Source organism: Pygocentrus nattereri, chromosome 16 (genome assembly GCF_015220715.1).
Source record: "Pygocentrus nattereri isolate fPygNat1 chromosome 16, fPygNat1.pri, whole genome shotgun sequence".
NCBI lineage: Eukaryota > Metazoa > Chordata > Actinopteri > Characiformes > Serrasalmidae > Pygocentrus > Pygocentrus nattereri.
Window position 1 is genome coordinate 17687334 of NC_051226.1, and position 23328 is coordinate 17710661.

Here is a 23328-nt window from a genome sequence, read left to right on the forward strand (position 1 = left end):
GTAGCTTGGCATTGTCTTGCTGAAATAAGCAGGATGTCCCTGAAAAAGACGTTGCTTGGATGCTCCAAAACCTGTATGTACCTTTCAGCATTAATGGTGCCTTCACAGATGTGCAAGTTACCCATACCATGAGCACTAACACACCCCCACACCATCAGAGATGCTGGCTTTTGAACTTGGCGCTGATAACAATCCGGACAATCCTTTTCCTCTTTGGCCTGGAGGACACGACGTCCATGATTTCCAAAAACAGTCTGAAATGTGGACTCGTCAGACCACAGGACACTTTTCCACTTTGCGTCAGTCCATCTCAGATGAGCTCGGGCCCAGAGAAGCCGGCGGCGTTCCTGGGTGTTGTTGATATACGGCTTTTGCTTTGCATGGCAGAGTTTTAACTTGCTCTTGTAGATGAAGCGACGAACTGTGTTCACTCACAGTGGTTTTCTGAAGTGTTCCTGAGCCCATGTGGGAATATCCGTTACAGAATGATGTCGGTTTTTAATGCAGTGCCGCCTGAAGGATCGAAGGTCACAGGCATTCAATGTTGGTTTTCTGCCTTGCCGCTTAATTGCAGAGATTTCTCCACATTCTCTGAATCTTTTGATGATATTATGGACTATAGATGATGAAATCCCTAAATTCCTTGCAATTGCACGTTGAGAAACGTTGTTCTTAAACTGTTGATCTATTTGCTCACGCAGTTGTTCACAAAGTGGTGAACCTCGCCCCATCCTTCCTTGTGAATGACTGAGCCTTTCAGGGAGGCTCCCTTTATTCCCAATCATGACACTCACCTGTTTCCAGTTAACAGGTGTTTTTTGAGCATTCCTCAACTTTCCCAGTCTTTTGTTGCCCCTGTCCCAGCTTGTTTGGAATGTGTTGCAGGCATCAAATTCAAAATGAATGAATATTTGCAAAAAACAATAAAGTTTATCCATTTGAACACTAAATATCTTGTCTTTGTAGTGTATTAAATTGAATAGAGGTTGAAAAGGATTTTAAAATCGTCGTATTCTGTTTTTATTTATGTTTTACACAACGTCCCAACTTCATTGGAATTGGGGTTGTACATCAGAGTAACAAGCTTCGCTCACTCGCTGCACAGCCGGCAGTTTCTTCTGCAGCTCCTTACTCTAAATCCTGAAACTGTTATTACCAGTGAGCAAGCTTTTTTTTTTTTTTTTATTGCGGTAGTTTTATGGCTCAGTCCAATTTTGTCAGACTCTGAAGATAAGACTGCACATTTGCCAAATGGTATTCGGTTCATTTCTGGCTGATACCAGGTTGTTTAGGTTTTCTTCTGTTACAGCTTCCGAAAGATAAGCATACTCAGTGGTAATGACCGTTTCGGAATTTAGTGTAATCTCATATTCAGAGTCTGACCAAATCAGCTGTGAGTCAAATGATCTTAAACGTATCCATTTTCTGTTTTGTGCACCAAGTATGAATAAGATTCAAATGTCTTGCGCGTCTCCTATCAAAGCCGTTACTTAGCCACGGCGTTTTAGCAGAGTGATACAGTGTTTGTGAAACACCGTGATGTTATGGTGAAATATCAGCATGGTTAGAACGCTGCTCAACCAATCAGCTTGCTTGGCCGGTAATATATATATATATATATATATATATATATATATATATATATATATATATATATATATATATATATATATATATATATATATATGCATGCTTGAATATCTTATGCAGGTCTCTATATAAGACATGTTCGGGGTTGTCCTCCATGTTCAGTGCTTTTTGCACATTTGAAAAAAGGTGGGGGTACATCTGTCTGAAGTAATGTTCAGCATGCTCAGTCATGAATTTTATGTGCTTATAATAGCCAGAGGTCACTCTTCCTCTCCCTTGACCCTTTTGTCAACATTTTTCAGCACAGTGGCTGCTGTGTTTAGAAAAACATGAATTTCTGGGACCTGTGCCAAATGCCAAAGTGTAAATACACTGTTTTAATGGGCTTCCTGTGATTATATCTAATCAATGCTGGTGTAATGTGGGGTGTTTAAGAAACATCAGAAGAGTCTTTAGATATTTTTCTGGAGCGATAGCAAGCGAACGTCAGCAAGTGTAGAGATTTTCTCATATCATTTAGCAGTTTGAGAAGGATCACAGCAAACTCATTTATAGATCAAGGAATTGCTGCAGGGAAATGGTCTAAAAGCCAGTGTACAATGAATGCACTGTAAGACAGTTTCTGCAGTGTGTGTAATCAGACAACAGGCAGAGATGTCCCAACTTACAGCAGCAGTTTTCACATAGTATCTGCCGTATTCTTGGGGTACACAAACCTCAGCCAAGCTGCCTCGTGCAAGTGAGAAATGTAAACTGTTGTTTAATAATCATTGTAGCATGGTCCCATCTTTGTGCTGTAAATCCTGCACTTCGTAAAAGGTTTGTAAGAAGACATTTTTCACATCTTAGTAAAGACTTTGATTTATCCTAGGAGCAAAAATAAAGCTGGTCTTTATTTAAAGCATGAGGATAGTGTTCTAGGTTTACATGCTGTGGGTTTGCTAGCCACAGGCAACAATTATCCATCCCTAAGCTGTCTTTATTCATCTGGTTTGACTTACCAAAGAAGAGGATGTTTTACAGAAGTCTACCCTGATATTCTACACTTGAGGACATGCCTTTTGAAATGTCATGCTTGCACAATGTTCTGTCATGCTAAACATATCAGTGTTCCTTCCAGGCAGTCAGTTGCACCATACCCTGAATTCAAAGTTTGAGTGTGGGAGTCTGACCGCTGTTCAGAGTTGTCTTCAGGTACTTATTGGTTTACTTAGATTAGATGAACAGCTCATTTCCCTCGGAATTAAATCAGCTTTGGTCGCTGTAGTAATGAGATCTGTAGAAAGTAGCATTTGAAATTTACATCACTTAAAGTGATGACAGTGTTATAAGAAAGATGGGTGCAGTAGTTTAAATAAGTGACTCTGATATAAAGTGGACAGTTGGGCAAAAATGTATCAACATTTGCAGCTATATTGACAGTTACATTGGCTTCCATAGTAGACAGACTGGCGCTTTCAGAAAATAGTCTATATGAGGGCACTAAAAGCATGGCTTTGTAAGTCATGTTCTTAACATCAAGAAATCCTGTTATTAAAGGAGAAAATTTGATTAAAATACATAAATGGCAGCTTTTTTGACCTGCATTAATGAGTTAAGAGCTGACCTTGTCAAAGTTCATTAAAAATAAAGCAACACTGCTTCAGTTATAGAATTCAAATTAAAACATTATTGAAAATTTCAGATATTCTCACATTCACAGCACATTAAGATTTATCCCAAACTTTGGGGTGTGTAAGGGGGATTGAGGGGATTGAGGGGGATGGGTGTAAAACTCCAAAAGAGGCCACCCCCTCCCCTTTACCCACAACGTGAGAAAAATAAAACAAAAGGCAGAAATGCAGAGTATGTCTCTTTCAGAGCCTCAGTCCTGTGTCCTGATGCCTGGCTAAGGACAATGAGCCCCTCTAGCACAAATTTACTCACACACACACACACACACACACACAGAGCAGCAGCAGCAATACAAAACAACTGCTCCTCTGTTTGTTTGCAGAACTTGCATTGTTGTAGTGAAAAGAGATAAATTATGGCTCTGCTTCTCTCTTATCCCTGCTTCAGGCACACAAAACAAAAAATGGTGAAAATCTGCAGGATTTTATTGCCTGCAGAGAGATCACTGAAGGTTATGATTTACAACTCTACAGTGGTTAATCCATACCAGCTTCTCTGAGAAAAAGTCTCCAGTCTGTTAGGATCGACCATTGGAGTTGCAGGTTCTTTATGCAGGTTTCAGCAGCACATGAACACCAAGTCTCTAGAGGTTATTTAGCTCACATGCTCTCAGAATGGCTATTGGCAGAAATGTCACTTTGGGTTATTGAAAGTGTAAGAGGAGCCAATGAGATTTACTTAATCCTTGCACAAGGAATGAAGCATATGGGAACAGTATTGATTAAGGGAACTCCTTTGTACTGCCTGATCATTTGTGGGGATGAGGTAGGGGTATATTAAATTAGGTTCTGAAGCTGACATGTGATGTACACTCATAAGGGAGATTCTTCACTGCTTTGAAATCTCCTGAGAGGCAGCTCAGGCAGCGCTGTAGTACAGTGACAAGTGTTGGGTTGAATTCAGATTAGAGTGCTATGCTACTGGATCGGGAGGGCTTGCCAGAGTCATGACTTGCATTGCCAGGCTAACTCCTCTGGAATACTTCCTGCTGTACAGTAGAGAACTGATGATGGACATGTGGAACACAGAAAACAGATACTTGGTATTTTTAGATACCAAGATACCAGCTTTCATTTGTAGCATCTGTCGTTTTCTCTTCAGATAAGAGATGCAATACAAATTTCATGCACAAGGTTCATCCATTAGCCGAAGCCTTTGAAGTGGGCCAGAAGTACGTTATTTATATACCCTCAGATCAAACAAAATTGTTCCAGTGCAAACATGCAGTCTTCCAAGTAATATGTATAATAAGATATAAAATGTTAATGTGTTATTTTGTGATTGAATAGCATTGTGTTGTGTCAGATTTTTAGTGGGGGAACACAACATTGGGCACCTATTACTGGGCTGACTCTGGATGTCTCCATGACAACCCGTTTAAAAAGGCACTGTCCTTAGATGCCACTAGACATGTTGATGTTTATTTATAGCCATGTGCCATATTTGGCTGCATGCTTTTGATATAGCATCAGCAAACCTTAATTGAACTGAGTAATGACGAGTGTTTTTGTGAACAATTTTGTATTAGTTTTAAAAAACAATGGCAATACTGCAACTCATAAAATAAGATTCCTAAATAACAAATTAGACTCCAGGCTCTGATGGTTCTGCTGTTTCTCCCTGCAATTATTTCTTATGTACATAAGTAACTGTAGATTAGAAAAATCCTTGTGTTCTTTATGACTAGAAATGTTCCTTGATTATATTAAATTCCTTGCTCCTGTAACTGCATTAAGAAGGCTTCTGCAGTTCAATACAATGGAGCTGCAGAGGAAAGTCCAAAGTGATAAGGGAAGCTTGGAGATGAACACCCATGGCATCAGACATCACAGCTGCAATGTTTTAACAGGAACTATTGGCAGCAGGCACTCCCAATCGATTGTTCCAGTGCTATATATACAGCAGTAAGAATTTCTTTGACAGTGTCAGGATAGTGTGCTGCATGCCCTCTAAATAAATCTGAAGAGAACATGTTCACTAATCATTAATCTGAAGGTGGTGGTTTAACTGCATCAGTTTTGCAATGGTGGAGTCAGTTGTGATTGATTATTATAGTATTCAGTGTTACATGCCCAGTTTTTTAAAGTTTGAAAGTTGAACTATTGGTTTGGTTTTACTAAAATATACCACTTCTTGAAAATAAATGTGCTGAAAATGTAAAAGTGCACCGGTTTTTATTATCTGTGTTTCATAACTCTATTCCATTCTCAGTCTTTTTCTTAAAATTATTCTGTATCATATCAAAACAATCTAATTGAATTGAATCATAATGACATTTGAGAATCTTAATCAAATTTGATCATTATGCTGTCAGCATCCCTGTTTTGTGTTATCTGTATTCAGAGAAGAAAACTGGCACTTAGCTTATGATGTTGTTGTTATTGTTGAGTAGCCTGATTTTGTCTTGTGAGCAGAGGCTTAGCTCTTTATACATTTTTTTTCTGTTCATTCAGCCTGAGCTCTTCCAGCCCCATCCACAACCCAAAAGACTGCGTCGGCCTATCAGATGAGAAAGCACAGTTTTTGGACATCCAGTCAGGAGAACTCAAAGGTAATGCAAGAGGTGAAGCCCTTAAGAACATTCAGCCTAAGAACATAAGACTATTCACTAAAGCACTAAACCATATCCCTGTGTGAGTTTTGCATGTGCAGGATGGTGATGCATAAACAGATAAGGTATATAAACTCTTAAAAATCTAACAAAGGCTCAAGATTTCCCCTACCTGGAGCAAGAAGCTCCTGTGGTGAATCTTGCTGTAATTTATCAATTACGTTTTACAGAATGTATGATTTATTTTTCATATTATTTTCTAATCTTTGCAAGTGCAACACTAAAAATATTGCATTTAAAAATAGATTTAAATTGAAATGTGTCTCAATTCAGGTCACTACCGAGGGCAAATGACAGTTTAAAAAAAACACTTAATGTCAAATTTGTAAAACGTTATTTTGGTTAGACTACATTTTTATTAGTATCTATTATTATTATTATTATTATTATTATTATTAGTAGTAGTAGTAGTAGTAGTAGTAGTAGTAGTAGTAGTATGGCAGAAATAATAATCACAATTTAAAGTGATAGCATTTAACATTTAATTGCAATTGCAAATGATTAGTAGACATAATAACATGTATGAAAGTCACTTTGCTTGTCTGCAAAACTCACCTAGAAATTCATAGATTGCTTTTCAAGTGAGAGAAAATTATATCGCCTGACCTCAAGCATTTCCTGAAGTAATAAATGAATCTCAGCAATGTAGTGACCTGTATGAAATTTCAGAACTACTGAGACCATAGGGCATCTTACCCTTCAGGAGTTTCAGGACTTGTAATACCTTTCCTCTTGTCAAAATGGAGTAGTTTGGTGTTGTCTCCAGAGAATTGATGGATAAGGTTTGTCATAAAGGTACAGATTTGTCTGGTTTGTTGTTGTTATTGTTATGGTTAAATTGGTTTCATGTGGCCCAGGATCTGCCTCAGAGCATGATGTGATGTATGTGCGAAGCTTTGCCTGGGAAGAACAGCTGTGGGAGCAGCAAGAGCAGCTGGAGAGGGAGATGGTGGAGGCCAGGAGAATGGTGTCCAGCTTACAGGTGACCTATTTGGCTAACATAGATCAACAACACATTTCAGAAATGTATGCTGAATTAGATGTGCATTCTCCAGATTTGTTATGTATACTGGGCTGAATTTAAAGGTGGACCATAAGGGGAAAAAAAAGTCAAAGTATGTCGACATGTTTACAGTATGTATGCATACACCTGAAAAACAGTAGTGATGCATTAAAAAAGCTGTAACACTATAAATGAAATGATTTTTTTAAATGTAACTTTTAATGTAAGCACCAAGTGTAACTAAACAGAGACAGCAAGTTTGGTGGATGAATTAGGTCATATGTTCTGATCATAAGAGCTTGAAATGGCTTCTACCAAGTGTGTGTGTGGAATTACAGGCTTTGCTTCTCCATGGATCATTACCTGAAGATGAGCAGGAGGTCTCACTCAGTTTAGGAGAAGGAGTGGAAAATGCAGAGCAACAACTGGTATCTTTGTTTTTTCATTTCATTTTACACTGAGTCTTTTTTTCTTTTCTTTTTTTTTTTTTTTAGCCTTTTCAGCCTCTGCAACTACTATGAGGCCACTTTGCACTATGTTCTCTATATTCTTTCTCTTCTCTTTCACACTCACTCATTAGCCACTGTCTCACTTGGTTCTTGCAGGAAAGATCATGTTACTCTGTGGTTAGCTTTGGGCTTTGCTTTGTGTGTGTGTGTAGTGCAGGTGTCCATTTCCTTTCCTCTCCATTCACCTGCTCCTCTCTCTAGCTCTGTCTCAGCGTCATTTGGCCATTTTCTCCCTCACACTCTCTCACGCCTTACCATTTGGTAATGCCCTTTTGCATGATAGGGTTCATTTGTTTTTGTTCCATTTAATGTAGTGGCTTCAACCTTTAAGTGAAGGAATGCTCTGTTATTCCGTGCAGGTTGTAATCCGTAGTCGTCTTGACCAGAGCATGGAGGAAAGTCAGGAACTGAAGGTAGGCTCTTTTTTGTATTCTTGTATTTTATCTATTGTTGTATTCTATTTGTATTTTTGATTGTTCGGGTTGTATTCTATTTATGTTCTTGATTGTTCGGATATGCAGTGTACTGAGGTTATTGTACTTTTTATCAGGTCAGTATTTTCAAATTACTGCCATGTAAAAGCATACTTTAGGAATAATTGCAAGATTATCATGTAAATCACCAGAGAAAATGTATCAAACTAGAAAATGTAGCTTCTATTTGCAAGTCTTTTTCTTTGATTGTGTATCTTGAATATTGCTTTTCTCTTATGGTTGTTGTTTTTGTCCGGATCATTGGTTGTCTGTCTGTCTGTCCTGTAGAGGGAGCTGTTGAAGTATAAACAGGAGGCACGCAACCTTCAAGGAGTTAAAGTGAGTACTTTAGTCTCAGTACTTTCAATGGACCTTTTGTAGACACACAACCCTTCATTCTTAAGAGCTTTGTGACCGATCAGCATTAAAACTACAGACACACATCAGATCTCACCCGTGAAACTGCTGTGTAGTACAGCAGTTTGTGGTGAAGGATGCAAAAGAGGGTTATGAATGTAATGGTGTGCTTTGTGCAGGATGCTCTCCAGCAGCGTATGGCTGTACAGGAGGCCTCTGTGCTCCAGCTTAAACAGGAACTCCTGCGCACCAGCATGAATCGGGACGAACTGGCTGGACAAAACGTGAGTCTGTGTGTATATGAGTGTTTGAGTGTTTGTGTGTGTGTGTGTGTGTGTGTGTGTGTGAGTGAATGTAGGGCTGTCACAATCGATTATATCTGTAATTGATAGAAATTAATTTCACTAAGTTTTGAGTTCTTTTTAAATACTGCGATCAGATTCATCATAGTGGCTTGAATCATTCATTTATTTATGATTTGGAAAATCGAGCAATCAAGTTTAATCAGGGTAATGTAACAACCCTAGTGTAACATAGATTTTTTGCAGTCATTTGATTCTGATGACACACAAAATCCAAATGGAGGGCAGTATGTGTCAAGCAGAATGGATGAGTAGGAGACAAGCTCATCTGGTTTCCAAACGATATGTGTTTCCCAATTCACACAAGGAAAAAGATTGTTAAAGCAACTGTTGTCTAGTCTAGATAATAAACAGATATGCATCTGTAACTACTCTCAGAACTTTAGACTCTAAACGACTCTGCTTTAAGATTTATTACTGGTGACCCGAATAATACCCATGACTGTCTATGTTTACATGCAAAGATTTTTGCCAATCCGATTGAATACAATCGGATTACGGGTTCAGAATGAGGTGTTTATATGCTCACTCTGCTCAACAATCTGATGAAAATCTTCGTTTACATGCCGACTACAAGTAATCCGATGCAGAATGACGTACATGCGTGGAGCAGCGTGTTACCATGACAGCGAACATCACGTGAGGTCCAGTTGGCATGAGATGAGTTTCCAGTTGGCGCGCTTGAGTTTTTCATTGCTTTAAACTGACGTCAGACTCAGAAAAACGTTCTTCACATGTACTTATAAAGGAAGACATCGTGCTCTGAGACACATAAGCTGGATGCCCGTCCCACCGCCGTCTTTTAAAGCTCAGAGTATAAACCTTGTCTCCTCTGCAGAACAATTTCTGCTCCCGCCATGTTGAAAGGTATAAACCTTTCGCTGTGACGCACCGCGCATGCACAGAACGTTCTTACACCTTCCAATTGGAGTGTAATCAGATTCAGGCGTTTACACGGCTATTATTCTTCTATTTAATGGATTATTTAGAGGTTTACCCACCTCGTTCAATCGGATAGAAATTGTATTCCGATTGTCCTCAATCGGATTAGATTCCGATTGAGGTGTTTACATGGCCGTATTCTATTCTGATTGAGATATTAGTCAGAATTTTAACGGATTATCAGGCTGCATGTAAACGTGGCTACTGTGTACTGTATGTAAAGGTTAGCTGGTCATCTCTGGCTGTGTGTTGGAGAAAAAATTGGCTTCTGTTTATCTGTAAAGTACTTGCTGGACATTGTACATTACAAAAATGCTCAGTCTAAATAATACATTTTATCACTCATTCCAGTGATTGGCTCATCTTTCAGGTCCCAAGAGCTTTTACCGAACTGAGAAAGTCTGCTTTTAGCTACAGTGCACCTGCAAGCTGAAATGAATTACCGGACTCTCTAAAACTTTACTCGGTGGTATAACTTAGACATTTTAAACTTTTAGCCAGTAACCACCTCCACTCAGCCTGCCACAGTTTTATTTGATTTTAGTTAGCATTTAATTTGAATGTTATGTTTCAGTTATTGTCACATTTATTATTCTTTTTGTTTTCATTATCAACTTTTCAGTTACTGCCGATTTATTGTTTTACACTTGCAGATGAAGGTTTGTGAGCCGTTTTGCCAATGTTTTTTTTAACAATTTCTTGCATTTTTCACACTTGTGAACATCGACTTTTATTACTGGATAAAAGCTCATGATGTTTCTCTGTTAGATCGATTTGAGCAACCATAAATGCCGCAGAACGTAAGCATTTTGAGAGCTTGTGATCGTGATGTAAAAAATCACTTCCTGCCCTCCATCTTTAGTTGCCACAGCAACACAGTGACTCATCATTTGCAAACAACCTGTGCTTTGAATTATACATTGTCTGGGGTTGTGTGGCTGTGTTAATCAGTGTGTATATAATTTCCCAGGCTGAGCTCCAGAGGAAGCTAGAAGAGAGGAGCAGGCTTCTCAGTGAATATAAGGTACAAGTAGTCATTTTACTGCTAAGTGCAGCTAATACAAATCCATTGCTTCTGTACTCCAAAGATACGCAGTGAGGCAGATTTCATCACCACGCTATTCCGTCACTGTTGGTTACTAGTTACCGCACTAGTTGGTCAGTTGGACCTCTTCTTAGAAACATTTCACTAATTGACACTTAACACACTATAGTTTAGAATCAAAATGGTTTTTGAGTAACATGTGCACTTGTGATGCAGAAAGAATTGGGGCAGAAGGATCGCCTGATACAGCAACAGCAGCTCAAACTGGATGAAGCATTGCGCAAGCTGACAGATAGCAATAATCAGCAGGTACTGAACTAATAGTATACCTCAGAACAGACTCAGTTGGTGGCTTTCCAACAGATTCAGTTGTTCTCACTCCTTTCATCTGTAATCTTCAGGCTGACCTACAGAGGGAGCTGGAGCACAAGCAGATGGTTCTTCAGGAGCTAATGAACCATGAGCAAAATGAGGTAAGACCAAAGCAACTAAAATACTTTCTGCCTGTAATTATATGCCATAAAGAGCTTTTAATTTCATTCTTTGTTTTAGCTTCCTGGTGCTCAAAGCAATGGTTACTCTCACCCAGCAGCCTCAGCGCACAGTACAACACAATCACACAAAGGGGTAAGTTGCTGTCTCTTCTTCTCTTAATGAGTGCAGCCATCAAAGGATCAAAGGGATGAATTTTGATGTAAATTTCACTTGATAATCTTCTGAGATCTGAACAAAGCTGTTGGAAATATGAATAATTAAGCAGGACCAATTCTGACAAATGTGCTTGTTTATTTTTTCAGTAGTTGAGCTCCATGTGCTTCAGTGGGCAAATATGTAAACTCAAACATTCACTTACAGTATTATTACCAAGGGGTAAAGATGTGTGTTGAGGGACTTTACAGTAGGTGTAGGTGTTGTAGGGCTAGCCCAAATAAGTTTACATTGTTAATGAATTCTCTGTTTTAGTATTGAGAAGTTTTGTCTTATTTTCTTGGAGACATTTAATCAGAAACAGTGTTTAAAAAGAACAGGTATTGATAAAGTATATTGAATATTAAAAATAAATAAATCATAGCTGGTTTACATCATACATACATCATAAATGCTTGGCACATAATCTTTGGGCACAACAGAATGCACCACTTTCCATAAGACAGTGTAAACTTTGAAGAGCAACTCAGCCTGCCTGTCACCCTTACTGCTGTTTCCATGATTTAAAAAAAAAAAAAGTGAACCAGCCAAATAAAATAACACAATAAAATAACTAAAAGCAACTACCTCAAATGACTTAAAACTAACTATATTAATGAAAAATAAAATTATATTTTATTTATTGCCTTTAGCATCTCATAATAGCTACAATAATGTCTCTATAGCAGCATGAAGCTGGTCAAATTATAAAAACATTGTTACTGCTAACCATGTATATTTTTAACTGCAGTAACAAACATTCTTAATTGTCTTTTTTACTTGAACATAAATATTATTGTATTTAAGTGTAATTTTGAGCATGAGTATTTTGTGTACTCATTTGGAAACCAAAACAAGTATTCAAATTGTTTGGGCCAGCACTAATGGCCGTTAATCATTTTTCTGTCAGGCAGAGGAGCTGCAGTTGGTGCGAGATGCTCTACGCAGCCTGAGGAACAGCTTTGCCGGTCACGACCCTCAACATCACACCCTGGACACGCTGGAACAGGGCGTGGCCAGCCTTATGGACCGCCTCTACACACTGGACACGCATCACAGGCAGGAGCAGAAGGTGGGGGAGCAGCAATGTTTACAGACATTGTGTACACAGTGCCTCATGAACCAGCCTGATAACATCTTAATTAGTTCTGTCTCAAAGCTGGACTTAAGGAAGCCTTTTAACCCTTTGCAGGTGAGGGTGAAATCTCCAGCACACAAGGCCACTCACATAGACAGGGACTCCTGGCCACCCAGCACCAGTAAGACTTTCTCTTATACTTAGTGCTGTACCAGTGACCTTGACTGACTGGGTTAGATAGAAAATGCAATGCTAATGAAGGAGTTAAGGTTTAGAATTACTTATTTTTTTATTTCTGCTTTTCATGAATGCCAAATCAATATTTCTTAGAGGTTTGCTCTGTAGAATGACTAGTATGGTTTCCTTCTGTTTCTGAAGCACAAATGGTAGAGTGTAGGGCTATCAAAATTAACAGCATTGAGCATTAATAAATATATTAATAAATTAAATTTAAAAATGCAGAATGTAGAAATTCTGTTGGAATGCTTAAAGCAAACTGTTCCGTGGTTCCTAGTATGGCCTATTAGTTACTAACATTATCATATATGACGACTACCAAACGGATGGAAGAGCATGTCATAGCTGACCATAGATAAACAAAATAACAATAACTTTGGCTTTAATCAGAATTATTTGAAGGTATTTTTGCAAACTTTTGGCAGCTTTTTAGCATTTAGACATTCTGAACAAAACCTGTTTATGAGCACTAATAGGCAGAAATATATTCTCATCTCAGGTAACCAATTGAATTGCTTTAGATGGCAGAACATCTGAAGGAATATGTATGAATATAAGGTAGTGGCTAAACTACTGCACAACCACTGCAGCCACCTGCACCAGTTACTTAGAATTTTACTTTCACTACTATTGGTATGCTCACGTTTTTCAGAACAGCTACGCTCTTTAGCTGATAATGAGAATAATAGGATATCAGTGCTATGAGGATTTTATGAATGTCCTTACCTTTTTTAACAGTCTTGCTATGAGTTGTGTATTCTACTTATTTTCTTAGTAGAGTATTTTTAAGCAATATATTTAAAATTTTATATGTGACAAACATACAAGTGGAAATTTTTTGAGTGGAATTTCTGATCCCATCTAATGGCCTTTGCTACAACTCATTATGCATGTGCATGCCTTCAGACAGCCTCTCTCTGTTTTACCTCACAGTGACTATTACTGATAGTGATATTATTTATGTGGGGGGCATTATATGGAGAAGTTATTCTCAAGAATGTTATCAAAAATTTGTCTAATAAATTCTAGTTTTTTCTCCAGTAACCATCTTGTGCAAAATCCTTTTGTGTATGTGTGATATTTTGCTGAGCATGCCCTTGTAGATATGAGATGTTTTTTGCATCTAAAAAAATATATTTTAAATGTATAGTTTGAATTTTTTCAAATATTTGGAAAAAAAAGAAGAAAACTTGAAGTTAATTTCTGAGACAGGCTGACAGGACTATCAGACTATCTGTGTTGCTTTGCTGCAGAAATGTCCCACTCTCACAGCAGCCCTGTGCTCAACTCTTCAGCCTGCACCAAGGTCCTCTACTTCACAGACCGTTCTCTAACCCCCTTCATGATCAACATCCCGAAGAGGTCAGTTTATCACTGCATCTTGTGACATATGTTGTAGTTTTTGTCAAGAGAAAAAGCCAGAACTATCAAATTGTAGATTTAATATCCAGTACATACTGTTTCAGTATGTGATTGTTGTAATATATTAATTGTATGTGTTTGTGGTGGTGGCAGGTTAGGAGAGGTTACGCTTTGGGACTTCAAGGTGGCTATAGACCGAGAGGGCAGTTACAGGTATCATTTTAAAGCCCTGGACCCTGAATTTGGCACTGTGAAAGAGGAGGTATGCTAATGTCACTTAATGTCACTTTTTACTAGAAAAATCATTCACAGCAGTTCTTTACTCTTGAGCCTTATGCTGTTGACACTGTAGTTTTAACTTGTCTTAATTTGTCTACTTCATCAGCAGAGTTCAAACTGCAGAAAAGCTGATTGCTTGACTGTTTTGCTTTGATAGCAGTGATGTAGCAAGCATTGCAGCAGGATTGCTGTTCAGTAGCACAGCGCAGTGAAGCAGTGAATGAATTGTAAGGGCTGACTGCTTGCTTTTTGTAGGTATTCCAGGATGAAGCAGTAGTGCCAGGCTGGGAAGGCAAGATTGTGGCCTGGGTGGAGGAGGATCATGGGGAGGGGAGGTAAGGTGCATAAACATGCCTCTGTAAAAAAAAAAAAAAAAATGCACACAAATATCTCTGTTGTGAAGAAAGGCCATGTTAACATTTCAAACAGGAGGAGGTATTCAGATTCAGATTCAGTATACCAGATTCAGAATACGGCTGCCACCCTCAGCCTGCTTTCCCAGCATGCAACAGCATAGAGGATATCACTCGCCACCACAGACTCATAGAAAATCCTGAGTGTAGTCCGGCAGATGTTGAAGAAAAATAGAGACGACTGTGGCCCTTGCTGTAGAGGGCATCAGTGTTCTTAGCCCAGTGTTAGCCCATTGCTGCATAATTAACAAAGCAATGTACTGTTAACAATACATTTGTAGCTTGGTTTATTGATTTGGTCATTGTACCAAGTGCACTTACAGTGGCCTCAGATAATATTTTGTAAATTTGCATCATACCTAAAAATGAATTTAGTTCATTGTGTTAGGCAACACAAGGTCAAACCGAGTTCAGTTTATTTTAAATGGACCATTCCTGTAATTTTCTTTTTGGCAACATATTTTTTCAAAAGGTGACTGGTGAGTTTTAGATTATCGTTCAAACGGCTACTTTTGTGGACTTATGCGTGTTTGTATCCAAAATGCCTTTGTATACTTTTTGATCCCATCAATGAGCGCAAGCTCACCAACACTTTTCTGAGAAAAACAGCACCAGATTTTGAGGTTTCCACCTCTGTGCTTTACAGTATGCTTGGTTGGATTTTTTTTTTCTCCAGACTTTCTCCACACCAGAATTTCAGTTAGATGTTGTGTTGATAGGGATGTTTTCCTCTGGAACAAATATCATTTTGTTAAACATTGTATAAAGTAGCATAAATAACTTCATTGAGGTTTATTAGTGTTTTGAATGGTTTGTGTTCAAGTACTTTTGGGAGGCACTGGTAGGTACACTTTCTAGTAATATAATTACTAATCTTAGCCCATCTATTTTCAGTCTCTATCACAGAATAGTCCACCAACCAAAATATGTGGTGAGAAACTGGTCATTTTAAAGGATTAGAGAATGACTAACACAAACTGTGCATGATATAAAGTGATCAACTATAAGGTGATAAAGTGGCCCATACATGTACCATTGTTGGCAAACCAGTGTACTGTACTGTTTCATGTCTTCACACCAGCTTACACTCTCTCTGTTTCTCTCCTCACAGGATCTAATTGGATGCCTGAGGAAAGGGAGGCACACTGGGATTTGGTGGAGATGTGAACAGATGTTGGAACTGTGCCAAACTGCCAAAATGAATGTGCTTGTGTCAGATGTACAGATGCTGAGCTCTATCTTGGCCTTTACTGTGTGTCAAGGAAGAGCAGAACTAGGGAAAGGAACCAGGGGGGTAATTACGTGGCAAGAAGTCCTCCGTCTCCGTTTTGTGTCTTTATATCAGCAAAAAGACTTTGCCGCTTGCTGGTGGCTAAGCAGAGGAGCCTCTCCCAAACAGGTTGCCATAGTACTGACATCCATATTCCCAGCTGACACTTTCAGAACAGCGTGTCAAACAAGTGTTTCACTGTGACTACAGGAACCTTTTGTTTGGAATTACGAAGAGCTTTATGTCTTAGAGTTCCTTTTTTACAAATGGGAACTGCCAGAGTTTTGATATGCTACTTTTTTGTTGTTGCAGTGGAAAGAGATTGGACGATTTACAAACAGCTATGTGTGTGGTATCACGAGGTATAGAGTAAGTGAGCAGAATGTTGTGGATGTTCGGAAAAATTATAAGAGGGATTGTGCAGTGTGCCTCTGCCTTGATATATGACTTCCTTTTTAAGATTCAGTTGACATACTATGATTATTCACACTGTAGACATATTGTAAGAGTTATCAAGTGCACCCTGCTGCCTCCCAGCACAAAAGCATCGAAGGATTACTACAAATAATGTGATGTCGGCTAAACCTGTAATCCTAGCATTTAAAGTTGCATGCATGGTGGAGGGTTTTTGATGTCTTCAGTGAAGGCCAGGCCCCTAACAGCAGTTTGTCTCTCTTACGGTTTGTCAGTTAACTTTGGTTGGGTTGTCTGGACCATTATCTCATAAACACTTGTACTCAATATTGGTACAGGTTCTCTTAGTGTCTTTCTAACTCAGCAGTTGATTATGAATAGCTTTATGTCTATAGTTTCATTGCACATTTCAGGCACTGTGAGTTTACAGGACCAAAATGATTTCGTAATAACCTTCAGAAGACAACATTCAGTTGTTTCCTGATATATGTGTGAATTGAGATGTCCTCAAGGCACTAATAAAGTATAAAATTTCAGTACTTCTGACTTACGTTAGGCAGTGAACAAAGCAGAGATCTGTAGCGCGGTCTGTGATCTCTAGCACAATGCATTTAACTTTGCTGAAGTCATGACTGATTCGTATTTTAAGTTATGTGTATATGAGCAACTGTTGAGAACTGTAGCACTGCAGCATTCATTTGAAAAACCACAGTCAGTGGAGTTTACAGAGAAGAACCGGAGCGTGCCTGCACTGTACTGTACCTTAACTGAAGAAAGGTCATGAAAATGAGATTTGGGTGTTGCTTTTTTAAATATGTATTTAAAATGTAGTTTTTTTTTCTTCAGAAAGAGGCATGAGGCTTTTATTTTATCAGTGTTCTATGAATTCTGAACAATGTCTTAAAGAAGTGCTTGCTTTCATGAAAAATGTGCTCATGACCTAATGTCCTGTTCAATATTGCGCTTGAAACCTCAGCAGTGTCACTTTTCCTGTTAGTGGCTATAAGGATTGAATTGTTATTTGTTTTGCAAATAAACAATTTGAATATAAAGGTGTTTGCATGGTTTTATTGTGCTCGCTCCATGACAATGAGCAAAGTAGATATTTTGGTCAACTTAACAGCAGCACATTTGCAGCATACAATCAAAAATATTTGTTTAAGGATTACAATCAAGAGTATTAAAGTGAAAGACCTTTTGGCTATAAAAGTTCCATCTGTGTGAAAGAGCACCTTATAATCGAGCGAGCAATTATATAATAAGCTCCGAGCTCACTTTTTCAGACCTAATGGGGAGACTTTTATCTTTTGTGGCAGAACTTCCCGGATTGTGATGATTTGCCCCTGATAGGTTGAGAAGTGGTGTTGCGCTGTGGGGCGTTAGGTAAAGCGGGGTTTTACTCCAGTCCGGTAGTGGGCGCCAACGTGCCGTGAGCCTTCTTGTAGCTCGGAGTTCACGAGGAAGAGAACGTGCGTCGCACACGTTGCTCGCTGTGAAGAGTGTTGGGTGAATGCGTTTTTAAACACGTTACGGGAAAAATGCGCGTTAAAAAGGGAAAAGAGAAGAAAACAAACGACGAAGATCCAGTTAGGAATTTTGAGAAGTGGAAAAAGAAACATGACAAAACCAAAAAACGAACGAAGCCACCCAAAAAGAAACGCGAGTGGGAGATAGAAAGAGAAAACATCGAGAAGCTGGTGGGCAGATACGGACAGGTAAGTAGATCTGTTACTGTACTAATATATCATCGCTGCACTCGTCCAGTGCACTGCTTATCTGTCTGTTACTGGGTTATTGACACTACTGTACTACTTTATCAAGTTATTAGTCACCACTGCACTTACTACTGTATTCCTCTACCACTGCTGCAGATTCTCCTACTGTTACCGCTGCGCTCACTCCTCTGCTCTATTACTTAGTTAATATATTAGTCTGTTACCGCTGCGCTCACTCCGCTGCTCTATAACTTCGTTAATATATTAGTCTGTTACCGCTGCGCTCACTCCGCTGCTCTATTACTTAGTTAATATATTAGTCTGTTGCCGCTGCGCTCACTCCGCTGCTCTATTACTTAGTTAATATATTAGTCTGTTGCCGCTGCGCTCACTCCGCTGCTCTATAACTTCGTTAATATATTAGTCTGTTACCGCTGCGCTCACTCCGCTGCTCTATTACTTAGTTAATATATTAGTCTGTTGCCGCTGCGCTCACTCCGCTGCTCTATAACTTCGTTAATATATTAGTCTGTTACCGCTGCGCTCACTCCGCTGCTCTATAACTTCGTTAATATATTAGTCTGTTACCGCTGCGCTCACTCCGCTGCTCTATTACTTAGTTAATATATTAGTCTGTTACCGCTGCGCTCACTCCGCTGCTCTATAACTTCGTTAATATATTAGCCTGTTACCGCTGCGCTCACTCCGCTGCTCTATTACATAGTTAATATATTAGTCTGTTACCGCTGCGCTCACTCCGCTGCTCTATAACTTCGTTAATATATTAGCCTGTTACCGCTGCGCTCACTCCGCTGCTCTATAACTTAGTTAATATATTAGCCTGTTACCGCTGCGCTCACTCCGCTGCTCTATAACTTAGTTAATATATTAGTCTGTTACCGCTGCGCTCACTCCGCTGCTCTATAACTTAGTTAATATATTAGTCTGTTACCGCTGCGCTCACTCCGCTGCTCTATAACTTCGTTAATATATTAGTCTGTTACCGCTGCGCTCACTCCGCTGCTCTATTACTTAGTTAATATATTAGTCTGTTGCCGCTGCGCTCACTCCGCTGCTCTATAACTTCGTTAATATATTAGTCTGTTACCGCTGCGCTCACTCCGCTGCTCTATAACTTCGTTAATATATTAGCCTGTTACCGCTGCGCTCACTCCGCTGCTCTATAACTTAGTTAATATATTAGTCTGTTACCGCTGCGCTCACTCCGCTGCTCTATAACTTCGTTAATATATTAGCCTGTTACCGCTGCGCTCACTCCGCTGCTCTATTACATAGTTAATATATTAGTCTGTTACCGCTGCGCTCACTCCGCTGCTCTATAACTTCGTTAATATATTAGCCTGTTACCGCTGCGCTCACTCCGCTGCTCTATAACTTAGTTAATATATTAGCCTGTTACCGCTGCGCTCACTCCGCTGCTCTATAACTTAGTTAATATATTAGTCTGTTACCGCTGCGCTCACTCCGCTGCTCTATAACTTAGTTAATATATTAGTCTGTTACCGCTGCGCTCACTCCGCTGCTCTATAACTTCGTTAATATATTAGTCTGTTACCGCTGCGCTCACTCCGCTGCTCTATAACTTTGTTAATATATTAGTCTGTTACCGCTGCGCTCACTCCGCTGCTCTATTACTTAGTTAATATATTAGTCTGTTACCGCTGCGCTCACTCCGCTGCTCTATAACTTAGTTAATATATTAGTCTGTTACCGCTGCGCTCACTCCGCTGCTCTATAACTTCGTTAATATATTAGCCTGTTACCGCTGCGCTCACTCCGCTGCTCTATAACTTAGTTAATATATTAGTCTGTTACCGCTGCGCTCACTCCGCTGCTCTATAACTTCGTTAATATATTAGCCTGTTACCGCTGCGCTCACTCCGCTGCTCTATTACATAGTTAATATATTAGTCTGTTACCGCTGCGCTCACTCCGCTGCTCTATAACTTCGTTAATATATTAGCCTGTTACCGCTGCGCTCACTCCGCTGCTCTATAACTTAGTTAATATATTAGCCTGTTACCGCTGCGCTCACTCCGCTGCTCTATAACTTAGTTAATATATTAGTCTGTTACCGCTGCGCTCACTCCTCTGCTCTATTACTTAGTTAATATATTAGTCTGTTACCGCTGCGCTCACTCCGCTGCTCTATAACTTCGTTAATATATTAGTCTGTTACCGCTGCGCTCACTCCGCTGCTCTATAACTTCGTTAATATATTAGCCTGTTACCGCTGCGCTCACTCCGCTGCTCTATTACTTAGTTAATATATTAGTCTGTTACCGCTGCGCTCACTCCGCTGCTCTATAACTTTGTTAATATATTAGTCTGTTACCGCTGTGCTCACTCCGCTGCTCTATTACTTAGTTAATATATTAGCCTGTTACCGCTGCGCTCACTCCGCTGCTCTATAACTTCGTTAATATATTAGCCTGTTACCGCTGCGCTCACTCCGCTGCTCTATTACTTAGTTAATATATTAGTCTGTTACTGCTGCGCTCACTCCGCTGCTCTATAACTTCGTTAATATATTAGTCTGTTACCGCTGCGCTCACTCCGCTGCTCTATAACCTCGTTAATATATTAGCCTGTTACCGCTGCGCTCACTCCGCTGCTCTATTACTTAGTTAATATATTAGTCTGTTATCGCTGCGCTCACTCCGCTGCTCTATAACTTCGTTAATATATTAGCCTGTTACCGCTGCGCTCACTCCGCTGCTCTATAACTTCGTTAATATATTAGCCTGTTACCGCTGCGCTCACTCCGCTGCTCTATAACTTCGTTAATATATTAGTCTGTTACCGCTGCACTTCGTATATTTCTGTTTCTCTTTATTCTCTGTTGCTGTTTTTTTTTTTTCTAAAGCTCTTAAGCTCGATTGCTGCTGTCTTTTTACTGCCTTGTGTTATTTAAGAGCTGTGTTTTGTTTTTGTCCTCATTTTGTCTCAGGGGTGTTTTTTTATATTTTGAGTGAGTAGGCACATTGCGGACTAAATCAATGTTTCAAGTAAACTGAAAATAAAATCACCCATTTGAAACGTATCATAAGCTTATTTTATGCTGTTCTCTATTCTTTGTGGGTCTCCACTAGAACAAGACCAACCAAATAACATGTTATACAACCACTGATTATAGACCATCTGCTTTTGTTATTTGTTAAAATAAAAGCTGCTCATTTTTTGCTTCACATCACTCAAAAAATGAACTGAAATCCGTTTTTTCTGTCTCACAGATAAATCCAAAAGAGGTAATAAAGTTCTCAGACTTTCCACTCTCACAGAAGACGCTGAGAGGTATCATTTTATCCTTAAATTTTATTTATAGCATAACAATTTAGCAGGTGTATACAGGCAGTATGGAAATGTGCCTTTTCTGTTTTCTTCAGCCCTACTTGAGTCTCAGTATCGGCAGCCCACAGAGATCCAAAAACAGACAATTGGCTTTGCTCTGCAAGGAAAAGATGTTCTGGGTGCTGCAAAAACTGGTTCTGGAAAAACTCTGGCTTTTCTCATTCCGGTGAGTAATCACCATTAAAGCAAAGATAACAGCAGCAACATAGTGGGTCACATCCACTGCAACAGTACAATGTGAAGAAGCCTCAGGCACAGTCTGTGCGTTACGCTGCTGAGGAGCTACGACATCAGTTTAGTCCAGGTGCTACAGTATCTTATACCCTTCGTTGTACCGTTTCTTCTAGGTCTTGGAGTGTTTATACCGTCAGCAGTGGACAGCAGTGGATGGTCTTGGTGCTCTTATTATCTCTCCTACTCGTGAGCTAGCATACCAGACATTTGAGGTGCTGAGGAAAGTGGGCAAGAACCATGATTTCTCAGCTGGTCTTGTGATTGGTGGAAAGGTATGTCTTTGGTTCAGCATTCTCTATTTGTGATTGATGTCCATGCATTTCCCCATTTATTTTGGTCTGTAAAAACTCACGTAGAAACCTGGAATATGTTTCATGAGCGACTTGCTTTATGCCTGGTTTCAGGACCTGAAGGATGAGTCGCTGAAGATCCACCGTACTAATATAATCATCTGCACACCAGGGCGTCTGCTGCAGCACATGGATGAGAATTCCTCCTTCCATGCCTCAGACCTGCACATGCTTGGTAAATGTTGTAGGCACCTACTTGGTGTCACCAGCAAATTAGGGATCAAAGTATGACTCTGAGGAGATTAGTTTTAAATGGAAAGTTGGGTCAGTATGTCAGTATTACCAAAGTTTCTCAGAGATTTCAGTCCTGTCTGAATCTGCCATGGCAGTACTTTTTATGGACTGCGCACTCTGGTGTCATTAAACATTCTGGAGGCTTTTACTTGCTATAAACCATAGAAATAACCCTGCTTATATTAACCCCCTACAAGTTGCCATATTCCATCACATACTGTTTACATAAGTTTTCATGTTTGAGTTCTTGAATGTGGAGGCACGTGATGAAGCATTTGCTTCTGTTCTCTGTCCAGATCAAGCCAGTATCTACTGTCATACCACAAGTGTACCACCCGAACATTTATTAACCATAAAAGAAAGTTGACTGTTGCCTGTAAAATACCCAAGCTTGTGACAATGGTAATGAGAAGTAGATGGATAGGGTAAATTAATGAATCAATTAAATGTTTAGATGTGTTTTCTGCTTGCTAGCAGCCAAGCATATTGTGGAACTCTTGCTTAGATGACAGTGTGCCAATCAAGTTGGCGCTCCCATCACTTTATACCCACATTTCTTAACCATTGTGAATCATTCTCAAACGTTATATGCATCTTATGCTAAAATAACATTACTCCATGTAACAATGTAAAACCAACCGTGTTTGGATAGTGCTGAAGTCTGTAAATTAGTTTAAATTCATAAACTTCATTGATTACATCAACAGACCAAAAATGAACTGAGTTTGTCATACACAAGCAGTTCATTTCTTTTCATTTAGATGAAATGTCCTATCGTAGGCTTCAAAAGAAATTTACATTGTGTATGTTAAAGCTGCTATATGTATGTGTTTTTCCTTTGACAGTGTTGGATGAAGCAGACAGAATTTTGGATATGGGCTTTGCTGACACAGTCAATGCAATCGTAGAGAACCTTCCCAAAACCAGACAGACGCTGCTCTTCTCTGCCACACAAACCAAATCTGTTAAAGACCTGGCCAGACTCAGCCTGAAGAACCCTGAGTATGTCTGGGTTCATGAGCAGGCTAAGTTCAGGTAGGACCACCATACCACTGTTCACTACAGGCTTGGTAGGACTTGCTCTTTTTTTCAGATAAGTTCTGCTTCTCTCTAGGGC

At 39.4% G+C, this 23328-nt stretch overlaps 2 protein-coding genes across 4 annotated transcripts in view; both read left to right on the forward strand.

The window, feature by feature from the left end:
- The window catches only part of dixdc1b (DIX domain containing 1b), a 32315-nt gene extending 14957 nt beyond the window's left edge, over positions 1–17358 (forward strand). For both annotated transcript variants that reach the window (XM_017698563.2, XM_017698562.2), the window contains 16 exons: positions 5718–5815; positions 6733–6857; positions 7217–7306; positions 7747–7800; positions 8149–8199; positions 8397–8501; positions 10492–10545; positions 10783–10875; positions 10968–11039; positions 11119–11193; positions 12164–12325; positions 12446–12512; positions 13822–13930; positions 14084–14192; positions 14465–14544; positions 15734–17358. In XM_017698563.2, the coding sequence (XP_017554052.1) occupies positions 5718–5815; positions 6733–6857; positions 7217–7306; positions 7747–7800; positions 8149–8199; positions 8397–8501; positions 10492–10545; positions 10783–10875; positions 10968–11039; positions 11119–11193; positions 12164–12325; positions 12446–12512; positions 13822–13930; positions 14084–14192; positions 14465–14544; positions 15734–15740 (1351 nt within the window). In that variant the 3' untranslated portion in view covers positions 15741–17358. The remainder of the gene's footprint in view (positions 1–5717; positions 5816–6732; positions 6858–7216; positions 7307–7746; positions 7801–8148; positions 8200–8396; positions 8502–10491; positions 10546–10782; positions 10876–10967; positions 11040–11118; positions 11194–12163; positions 12326–12445; positions 12513–13821; positions 13931–14083; positions 14193–14464; positions 14545–15733) is intronic.
- Positions 17359–17711: 353 nt separating this feature from the next.
- ddx10 (DEAD (Asp-Glu-Ala-Asp) box polypeptide 10) overlaps positions 17712–23328 on the forward strand; it is a 30787-nt gene continuing 25170 nt past the window's right edge. For both annotated transcript variants that reach the window (XM_017698564.2, XM_017698565.2), the window contains exons 1-6: positions 17712–18021; positions 21276–21336; positions 21429–21559; positions 21741–21899; positions 22032–22152; positions 23057–23246. In XM_017698564.2, the coding sequence (XP_017554053.1) occupies positions 17845–18021; positions 21276–21336; positions 21429–21559; positions 21741–21899; positions 22032–22152; positions 23057–23246 (839 nt within the window). In that variant the 5' untranslated portion in view covers positions 17712–17844. The remainder of the gene's footprint in view (positions 18022–21275; positions 21337–21428; positions 21560–21740; positions 21900–22031; positions 22153–23056; positions 23247–23328) is intronic.